This window comes from Coturnix japonica, chromosome 15 (assembly GCF_054131305.1).
Source record: "Coturnix japonica strain WE chromosome 15, WE-NBRP24, whole genome shotgun sequence".
Lineage (NCBI taxonomy): Eukaryota > Metazoa > Chordata > Aves > Galliformes > Phasianidae > Coturnix > Coturnix japonica.
Genome location: NC_140677.1, coordinates 8,572,293 through 8,580,993, shown reverse-complemented (window position 1 = coordinate 8,580,993; position 8,701 = coordinate 8,572,293). Strand labels below are relative to the sequence as shown.

General features: G+C 65.9%; 3 protein-coding genes across 10 annotated transcripts; 1 reads left to right on the top strand and 2 right to left on the bottom strand.

The window, feature by feature from the left end:
- The first annotated feature begins 33 nt into the window (after positions 1 to 33).
- Positions 34 to 2,210, top strand: OGG1 (8-oxoguanine DNA glycosylase). 8 transcript variants are annotated; one of them, XM_085516823.1, is made up of 8 exons: positions 34 to 96; positions 633 to 751; positions 820 to 1,052; positions 1,120 to 1,299; positions 1,367 to 1,545; positions 1,609 to 1,750; positions 1,829 to 1,878; positions 1,972 to 2,210. In XM_085516823.1, exons 2-8 carry the CDS (start codon positions 642 to 644, stop codon positions 2,065 to 2,067), a joined length of 990 nt encoding a protein of 329 aa, XP_085372949.1. In that variant the 5' UTR covers positions 34 to 96; positions 633 to 641; the 3' UTR covers positions 2,068 to 2,210. The 8 variants fall into 8 exon arrangements, 7 of the variants coding, with proteins under 7 accessions (XP_085372949.1, XP_085372950.1, XP_085372948.1 ...); XM_085516824.1 differs by having other exon boundaries at positions 517 to 751; XM_085516822.1 differs by having other exon boundaries at positions 480 to 751.
- Positions 2,157 to 5,335, bottom strand: CAMK1 (calcium/calmodulin dependent protein kinase I). Its single transcript, XM_032447209.2, has 12 exons — positions 5,281 to 5,335; positions 4,893 to 5,000; positions 4,224 to 4,355; positions 3,962 to 4,036; positions 3,743 to 3,881; positions 3,546 to 3,672; positions 3,391 to 3,466; positions 3,204 to 3,316; positions 3,051 to 3,129; positions 2,884 to 2,971; positions 2,700 to 2,802; positions 2,157 to 2,540 (listed from the first exon to the last, which is right to left on the bottom strand). Exons 2-12 carry the CDS (start codon positions 4,973 to 4,975, stop codon positions 2,485 to 2,487), a joined length of 1,071 nt encoding a protein of 356 aa, XP_032303100.2. The 5' UTR covers positions 4,976 to 5,000; positions 5,281 to 5,335; the 3' UTR covers positions 2,157 to 2,484.
- Positions 5,336 to 5,508: 173 nt separating this feature from the next.
- On the bottom strand, positions 5,509 to 8,070 carry TADA3 (transcriptional adaptor 3). The gene is made up of 8 exons (XM_015874967.3): positions 7,788 to 8,070; positions 7,430 to 7,680; positions 7,197 to 7,302; positions 6,867 to 7,008; positions 6,643 to 6,746; positions 6,450 to 6,559; positions 6,174 to 6,359; positions 5,509 to 6,106 (listed from the first exon to the last, which is right to left on the bottom strand). Exons 1-8 carry the CDS (start codon positions 7,992 to 7,994, stop codon positions 5,914 to 5,916), a joined length of 1,299 nt encoding a protein of 432 aa, XP_015730453.1. The 5' UTR covers positions 7,995 to 8,070; the 3' UTR covers positions 5,509 to 5,913.
- Between the last annotated feature and the right edge of the window lie 631 nt (positions 8,071 to 8,701).

The following is an 8,701-nucleotide window of genomic DNA, read 5'->3' as shown; positions in this document are numbered from 1 at the left end:
ACGGGGAGACGGGACTTCCGGGGTTGGGCCACTGAGACAGCGGAAGTGGGACAGAGCGGCGCTAAAGGAGCGGGAAGCGGCGCTCTGCCAGCGGGGGTGGGGGAGCTCTATGGTGCTGGAGGTGCTCTATTGGGGGGGGGAGCACTGTGGTGGTGCGGGGGAGCTCTATGGTGGGAGGGGGAGCTCTGGTGGAGGGGGGGGAGCTCTATGGTGGAGGTGGTGCTCTATGGTTGGGGGAGGGAGCTCTATGGTGGTGGTGGATCTCTGTGGTGGAGGAGGGGGAGCTCTATGGTTGGGGGGGAAGCTCTGTGGTGGTGGTGTAGCTCTATGGTGGTGGTGGAGAGGGGGCTCTATGGTGGTGGTGGTGGTGCTCTATTGTGGTGATGGGGAAGCTCTATGGTGGTGGAGGAGCTCTATGGTGCAGGGGGGTGCAAGGGCCAGGCCGGGGGCTGCACTGTGGGACGAATGTGCTCCTGCAGGTATCCCCAGCTGAGCTCAATGTGCCCCGGGGTGCAGGTGGGCGCCATGGTGTGAGCGCAGCCCGGAGCCCGATGCCCCGTGGGGCCACGTCCGCCCCCATGGCGCTGCAGGGTTCCCCCATGGCGCTGCAGGGTTCCCCCATGGCGCTGCAGGGTTCCCCCATGGCGCTGCGGGACTCCCCCTCGCTGTGCCCGGCGCTGTGGCGGTGGCTGCGCTGCCCTCCGGCCGAGCTGCGCCTGGACCTGGTGCTGGCATCGGGGCAGGCGTTCCGGTGAGACACTGGGCCATATGAGGCCATATGAGGCCGTTGAGCAGAGCCTGACGCCCGGCGTTTGGCAGATGGAGGGAGAGCAGCCCTGGAGCATGGACGGGAGTGCTGGGTGAGCGCGTGTGGACGCTGCGGCAGGAGCGGGACCGGCTGTGGTACACGGTGTATGGGGACGAGGCGCCCGGCCCCGAGACCGACCGCGTCCTGCGGGACTACTTCCAGCTGGATGTGGGGCTGGCCGCCCTGTACCGCACATGGGGGGCGGCCGACCCCCTGTTCTGCCGGACAGCAGCCGCCTTCCCAGGTGGGGCAGCCCCATGGGGCGATGGCGGCACCCACCCGCTGTGCCCCGCTGACCCACGGTGCCGCAGGGGTGCGTGTGCTGCGGCAGGACCCCGTGGAGTGTCTGCTGTCCTTCATCTGCACCTCCAACAACCACGTGTCCCGCATCACCGCCATGATCGAGCGCCTGTGCCAGGCCTTTGGCCCGCAGCTCTGCCTGCTGGACCAGCAGCCCTTCCACGCCTTCCCCTCCCTGGCAGCACTTGCAGGTCGGCAGCCGTCCCTCACTCCCCGCATCCTCCCCCACGTCCCCATCCCACGGCTGTCCTCCCGCAGGCTCTGAAGCGGAGGCCAAGCTGAGGGCGCTGGGCTTTGGCTATCGTGCCCGCTTTGTCAGCGGCACAGCACGCGCCATCAGCGAGGGAATGGGCGCCACGGGGCTGTGCCGGCTGCGGGACATGCCCTACGCTGAGGCCAGGAGGGAGCTGTGTGCCCTGCCGGGAGTGGGGGCCAAGGTGGGTGATGGGGATGGGATGGGTATGGGGTGGTGGCAGGGCTGATGGTGTGTCGTATGGCAGGTCGCTGACTGCGTGTGCCTGATGGCCCTGGACAAGGCGGAGGCGGTGCCGGTGGACACCCACGTGTGGCACATTGCCCGGCAGCGCTATGGGGCAGCACTGGGTGCCCGCTCCCTGACCACCCGCGTGCACCAGGAGATCGGTGAGGGCACAACCCAGCACCCACAGTGTGGGGAGAGCAAGGGCTGAGCCCCCATGGCTGGTTCTGATCTGTCCACAGGTGACTTCTTCCGTGAACTGTGGGGTCCCTATGCAGGCTGGGCACAGGCGGTGAGTACCAACCTTCCCCCTACACACACACTTGGGTTTGTCCTTGCCTGTTGTGCCCACCCAGCACCCCTCATTCCCCACCCCCACTTCCAGGTCCTCTTCTGTGCTGACCTCCGCAAGGGCCGGGCCAGTGGGAGCCGGGCCAGGAGGGGCCGCAGCCAGGCGAGCCGTGGGGCCGGGTGCTCCTAGGGAGGGGGCACAGGGGGAACTGAGAGCAGAGTTTGTCTGTCTCCACCCACTGCATGCCGGCCCCTGGGACACGAGCCAAGCCAGGCAGCGTTTGTCTATTTCCTTTATTACAAGGAATAAAATAGAAACGTCCATTTGGAAAATTCTCTTTGAACATGCTGGGGGACAAATGCAGGAAGGGGCGAGGAAGGGGCTGGGCTGCAGCCCCCATTGGCTACTGGGGGGTGGGAGGGCTCCTGGGGGCTCCCCATGCAGATTGCAGAGCTGTGGGGCTCGCTCCAGGAGATGGTGAGGAGCAGGGCAGGGTGCCCTCCCCTTATTACCACTCCCCCCAAAAGGGAGCAGATGGGGAGGCAGCAGGACCCCCATGGACCCACCCCATACCCTGTGTTGTGCCCATGGGATCTCCAGACCCCCTCATTTGGGGGGCAGGCGGGGGGTTCTGTTTGCTGACACCCGCTCACAGTCCAACCCTGCTCAGGGAGGAGGAATGTGGGGTGAGAGCCTGGCAGCACCCCCGGGCCCATGAGGGTTGAGGGCCCATGAGGGGCTGGAGGGACAGCACAGTGTGCAGAATGGCACAGAGCAGGGTCAGGGCTCACTGCTGCTGGAGCCTCCCTCCATCCACTGACCATGGCAGGGGCTGTTCGGTGTCATCTGCCCTAGGCCCTCCTGGCTGGTTCCCAGCTGCAGCTTCCTCATGTGCCGTACCACAGCCGTGGCGTTGAAGGCTTGCTGCCAGGCACACCACCTTGTCACTGCGCTGCCTCCCAGCACTGCCATCCCCCCTTCTACCCCACAAAGCCCTGTGCTCACCTTCCACTTGCTCTTAGCAAAGTTCTTCTTGATCTGCTCGCTCACTGACTGGTGGATGTTCTTGTCCAGGGCTGTGTCCCCAGCAATCCTAGAGCGGGGGAATCAGCAGGGGGGGAGCAACCCTTTCCCATTCATTCACCCCCAGGAGGAGTGCCCCCATCGCTTACCAGGGGTGCTGCAGGGCCTGCTCGCACGTGAAACGCTTGTCAGGGTCCTTTTCCATCAGGTGTCTGATGAAGTCTTTAGCTAAGAGCAGAGGGCAGCTGTGAGCCCCTACCCCATCTGGGCCCTCCCCCCTAACTGCTGACCCCCGGGTTCACCTGAGTCTGAGATGTCATCCCAGTAAGGTGAGTCAAATTCGTAGTCAGCCCGCAGGATCTGCTCAAAGAGCTTGGCATCGTTCTCGTCATAGAAGGGGGGGTACCCACAGAGCCTGGTGGGGAACAGCATGGGGGTCACTCACAGTGTCCCCTGTGCAGCCACAGCATGTGGGAGGGGGATACGTACAGGATGTAAGCGATGACCCCGATGGACCAGCAATCCACTGCCTTGCTGTAGGGCTTCTGTGCCAGCACCTCGGGGGCTGGAGGGACAGCACAGTGAGGGGGGACCTAGTGCTGTGCCACGGGGAGCAGTGCCCGGTGTCAGCCCCCCAGGCTCACCCACGTAGCCAGGTGTCCCGCAGGCTGTGGCCATGACGGTGCCGCAGCCCTCGATCTTAGAGAGCCCGAAGTCGCTGATCATGATCTTGGAGTCCTCGTCCAGGCTGTAGTACAGCAGGTTCTCGGGCTGCGGGAGGGCTGATGTCAGAGAACCCCCCAATGCTGATCTCTGTGCCTCTCCTCCCTGTGCTGCTCACCTTCAGGTCGCGGTGCACGATGCCCATGTCGTGCAGGTAGCGCACAGCATCCAGGATCTGCCGGATCAGCGTGCTGGCATCGCGCTCCGTGTAGAAACCCTTCTCTACGATGCGGTCAAAGAGTTCCCCTCCCGACACCCTGCAAGAGCCACACGGCACCATCAGCCCCTTCCTCATAGGATGGTCCCTATCCAGCAGCCCCCCCAGCACATCACTCACAGCTGCATGATGAGGTAGAGGTGGGTGCTGCTCTCGTAGATGTCATCCAAGGCCACAATGTTGGGGTGCTTGATCCTACACGGTGGGGTGAGAAGGGCTGGGATCAGCTCCAGCTGGTGGCAGGACAGGGAGCAGCAGCACCGTGTGCCGGGCTATTTAGGGCCGAGCTGATAACAGCCGGTGCTGGGTGCTGGCAGTGGGGCCATGCTGGGGTGGGGGCAGCACGGGACCCTCCCTCCCCCCATCCCAGAGCAGCCCCTACTTGTGCAGGACGGCGATCTCATTCTCAATGCTGGCCTCCTTCCCCTCCAGCGCCTTCTTGGCGATGCACTTGATGGCCACCAGCTTCTGGGTCGCCCTCTCCTCCGCCAGCACCACCTCAGAGAAAGCCCCCCTGGAAGGGGGGGAGCAGGGTGAGCCGGGGGGACACTGCTGTACCATCATTGCTATGGTGATAAGTGGAAAGTTGAGCTATTTATAGGGGAACAGGGAGCAGGAGGGGACGGCGGGGCCGTGGGACGCGGGCAGTGCCACTGCTGGGGGGCACGCGGTTCAGCACACGGACACGTGGGGTCTGTGGGGCGGCGGTGCCCAGGTGGGGCAGGTGGAGGACAGCCCGGCCCTAAGCCGTGCTGTAATTAACCCGGTAATCCGCCCTAAGAGCCTTACGGCGCCTCTCAGCACCGGGCCCCGCCACGCGCTGCCACCGGGACCCACCGGGACCACGGACACGGCTCGGGCAGCGCCCCGTCCCCCGCCCCGCGTGTCCCATCCCCGCACGTCCCGCTGTCCCGGCCCGTCCCGGTTGTGCCGCCCCGCACAGCCCCCGCCCCGGGCCAATACTGGAGCTGGCCGGGTTCCACGCGGCGCCGTTGGCCGGATGGTGGCAGGGGCTGGCGGCCGCCCCCCGCCCGGTGCCACCTGGACTCACGTGCCCAGGACGTCTCGGAACTCGTAGATGCGCCGAATGTCGTCGGTCCTTTTCTTCCAGCCGGGCTCGTGTCCCAGCGGCATCGTGCGCTGCGGCCGCGGGCTGCGCCTGGGGGAGGGACGCGGGGGGGGAACGGGACACGGCGTCAGCGCGGAGCGGGACGGCGCGGCCGTGGGGCGGCGGGACGGGGGCACGGGACGGGCCGGGGGGCGGGGACGGCGCAGCCCCCGCGTGCCCACCCCACGCGTGACACGGGGCACGGCCCGCGCGGCTCGTGGTGCGGGGAGCCCCGCTCATGGCCCCGGGGCGCCGGACCCACAACACGGCGACGGACCGCGAGTGGGCGCGGCCGCTCCCCCCGCGTGGGCCCCGCCCCGCCCGCTCGTACCGACGGTTGCGGCGGAGCAGCGGCGACTCCTCCTGGCGCGGCACCGCCGGGCAGCAATGACGTCACGGCGGGGGGGCGGGACCTGCCCCCCGCTCAGCCAATGGGGGCAGCGGGCGGTCAGTGCCCACGCGTGACCGCGGGCCGCGGAGGGGCAGAGAATGACGGGGACAGAGCGAGGGGCGGGAATGGAGACATGGGACGGTACCGACACCAGCACAACCCCGCAGCCCCCAGCACAGCACCGCACACCGGCAGTGCCAATGCTCCTTTATTGCCCTCACCGCACAACACACGGTACAGCCCCGTCCCGCTCCCCGCCGCTGTCCCCGGCTGTACCCGGCGCTAACGAGGCCCGGCCCGGCTCCCAGCCGTGTCCTGGCACAGCTCCATTGCCCAGAATAACCGCGGCAGCGGAAACCAGAGGGCGGCTATGGCTGCTCCAGGGATGCTCTCGCCCAGTCCCTGCGGTTCGGTGGCTGCGGGTTGGGCCAGGACCCGGCCCCGTGCAGCCCGTCCCGACCCGCAGCGATCCAGGCAGAGCACAGGTACAGCCGGGAAGCTCCTGTGCTCACAGCGCCTCCAGTCCGTGAAATAAAGGGATGGCAGCGTTGTGCAGCCCAGTCCTGTTCCCCGCTACCCATCCAGCAGCTTGAGGATGCTCTCACGCTCCTTCAGCGTCTTCCACGCCTGGTCCTTCTCCTTCTTGGTGGGGGTGCGCTTCTTCTGCCTGGCCGCCATGATCTTACGGAAGGCGTCCATCACCTCGTTGTCAGCCATGCGGACGCGCTGCCGCAGCTCCTGCCGGTGCAGCTCCTCCTTGGCCAACCTGGGGACACAGGACGTCAGTGGATGCTGCTGGTGCTCAGCCGGCCCCGTGCCCTGCCCGCACTCACCGCAGCAGCTCGTGCTTCTTGGCGCGGTTGTGGGCGCTGAGCGCCTTCAGCTCCGCCTGCCTCTTGCGCAGCTCAGCCAGGACCTCATCCTCCGAGTCCTCGGCGGGACGGTCCTCAGACTCCAGCAGGCCCTGAGCCACCAGCTCCTCCTTGATCCGCCCCTCCAGCGACTTGGTGTGGGGCACGCTGTGAAGAGCAAAGCGGATGCTTTCTAAGCGCCCACGTTCTGCCCCGATTTGCACAGGGAAAGCAGCAGGCAGCACCGCAGCAGCTCACCTGAAGGGCTTGTTCTGGCTGCGTGGAGAAGTGCCAGCGCCATCGGCTCCTGAGTCCTTGCCAGCGATGTCGGGGATGGGCGAGTCTTCCACAGGGGAGATGATGTTTTCCTGGCAAGCAGAGCACATGGGAAAGGTTCACCTCGCCCTGGCAGCACCTCGCAGGGCCACTGCACAGACCTGAGCTCCCTCACCTCCACCAGGGCCTGCAGGAGACGCTGTGTCAGGGGCCCAAAGGGACATCCATCCTCAGGCTGCTCGTGCTGGGCCTCTGACTTCTTCAGCAAGGCGTCGACATCTGAGGGGATGCAGGAGACAGTTGTGAGCAGCCCCGGTTCTGTGGGAGCTGGATGCCAGCCCCCTGGTCTCACCACACAGCTTCAGTGCAGTCCATAACAGATAGGGGATGGGACAGCACCTTTGGTGTCCAGCTCGGTCAGTGGTCCCAGAACACCCTTCTTTTTGTCAGCCGCAGCCGCTGCCCGGGCTCCATCCTTCTGCTCCTCCAGCAGGTCCTCCTGAGCCCAGCGCTGTGAGTAGTGCTTCCCCAGCGGTGGGATCTGCAGCACAGGATGGACCATCAGCACAGGGCTGGGGTTGTGCTGAGGAGCCCGTGGGTCAGCACCACCCCAGAGGACACGCACAATGTTCACAGTGGGGTGTGAGTGCTCAGCCTGCCCAGGGATGGACAGTGCAGGGCAGGGTATGGGGTGAGAGAGCATGGGCTGGGGGCTCTGCAGCTTGTCACCTTGTAGTGCTCAGCCTCATCCTCTGGCGGTTTGAGCAGCTCCTCCAGGACCCTGACCTCCTCATTGGTGAGATCGGCGCAGTACGGCTCCACTGATGCCCAGAACCTGCGAGGCCAGAGCAGAGGAATGATGGTGATGGGGAGCTGTGATGGACACTTTGAGAGCAGCTCGTGATCTCCTGCACTACAAGGAAGGAAACATGCACTCCCAACTCCCCCATCTCCCCATTCACCTGTTCGGAGCATCGTTTTTAGGGATCCTCGGCACATCAATGGGGTCATCCTGGAACTCGTACTCCTGGATCTTGGGCTGCAGGTTTTTAGACTTAGGCCTGCCGGGCCCAGGCCCCGTCCCGTGCCCCCCTTTACCCTCCAGCTTCTGCTTCTTGGGCTTGCCGTGTTTGACGGAGGTGCCCACGTCGTGTTCCTTGCTCAGCTTCAGGAAGCGCCGGTCGCCCTTTTTGTCCTGCCAGTCCGTCAGGATCTGGAATAGAGGGATAACGTGTAGGGTCGTGTGTGGGGCGGTGATGGGGTGCGGGGTCACAACACGGACACGTTACACGTTACACGTTACATGGGCACATCCCACACCTGTGTCTCAGCCTCCAGTACCCGCAGTCTGCGGCTGGCTGAGGACAGCAGCGTCTCCAGCTCCAGCTGCAGCGTGTCCAGCTCCTCGATCCCGATACCATCGTCCTCGGACCGGGCCAGCACGGCCGTGTACCGCGGGCACACCTTCACGTGGTCCACAGACTTGAAGTCGTGGAACTGCAGCGGGCAGTCCTTCAGCTCGCTCATGGCGGCACCGGGTCGGAGCCGGGCGGCGATAGGAGCGGGGTGTCCGGTCTCTCGGTGCCGCCCGGAGCTCGGCGGGGGGCGGGCAGGGGGCAGGGCCGGGGGGGGCCGGGTTTACATAGGGCCGCTCGGCTACTTCCGGCCCCCGCCGCTTCGCCCCGCCCCTCGCTCCCCATTGGCTCGGCCCCGCCCGCCGCACGCAGCCCATTGGTTCGCTCGTCTCTCCTTCTTCCTTTCCTAATATGGAAGCGCCGTACGGAGCGTACCAAGAGCGGCGGGATCGCGGGGGGGGTCGAATCTCGCGGGGTTTCGCCGCCGCCTCCAGGCGCTGCAGCCGCGCCCCGTGACCGGCCGCATATACACACAGATACACATATATACACATATATACATATACACGGTGTGGGGGGACGGGACGGAACGGGGAACGGAACGGGAACGGAGAGAGAACAGAGCGCCCCCACACAGCTGCGGGTTGGGCCTTCCCGAGCATCCAGGAAGAGACAGCCCGCCACTTCCGGTTCCGCTTCCACGGACCGGACCGGAGCCGACACCATGGTGGGAGCGGGAGGGAACGGGGAGGGAGAACGGGGCGGGGGATGGGGGTGGATGGGGGTACGGGGATGGGGTGGGTACAGGGATAGGGTGGGGACGGGGCTGGGGTGGGCCCGGTCCCGGTCCGTGACTGTGCCGTGCCCCTCAGACCGCCA

Coding starts and splice junctions, on each gene's coding strand:
- OGG1 (XM_015874969.2), top strand. Junction 1,300..1,366: donor CTCCCTGGCAGCACTTGCAG/GTCGGCAGCCGT, acceptor GTCCTCCCGCAG/GCTCTGAAGCGGAGGCCAAG. Junction 1,879..1,971: donor ATGCAGGCTGGGCACAGGCG/GTGAGTACCAAC, acceptor CCCCACTTCCAG/GTCCTCTTCTGTGCTGACCT.
- CAMK1 (XM_032447209.2), bottom strand. CDS start 4,975: ATGCCGCTGGGACACGAGCCCGGCTGGAAGAAAAGGACCGACGACATT. Junction 4,037..4,223: donor GAGATCGCCGTCCTGCACAA/GTAGGGGCTGCT, acceptor CCCACCGTGTAG/GATCAAGCACCCCAACATTG. Junction 3,317..3,390: donor GGGGTCATCGCTTACATCCT/GTACGTATCCCC, acceptor GTTCCCCACCAG/GCTCTGTGGGTACCCCCCCT.
- TADA3 (XM_015874967.3), bottom strand. CDS start 7,994: ATGAGCGAGCTGAAGGACTGCCCGCTGCAGTTCCACGACTTCAAGTCT. Junction 6,747..6,866: donor GACCGAGCTGGACACCAAAG/GTGCTGTCCCAT, acceptor GCATCCCCTCAG/ATGTCGACGCCTTGCTGAAG. Junction 6,560..6,642: donor TCCTGCAGGCCCTGGTGGAG/GTGAGGGAGCTC, acceptor TCTGCTTGCCAG/GAAAACATCATCTCCCCTGT.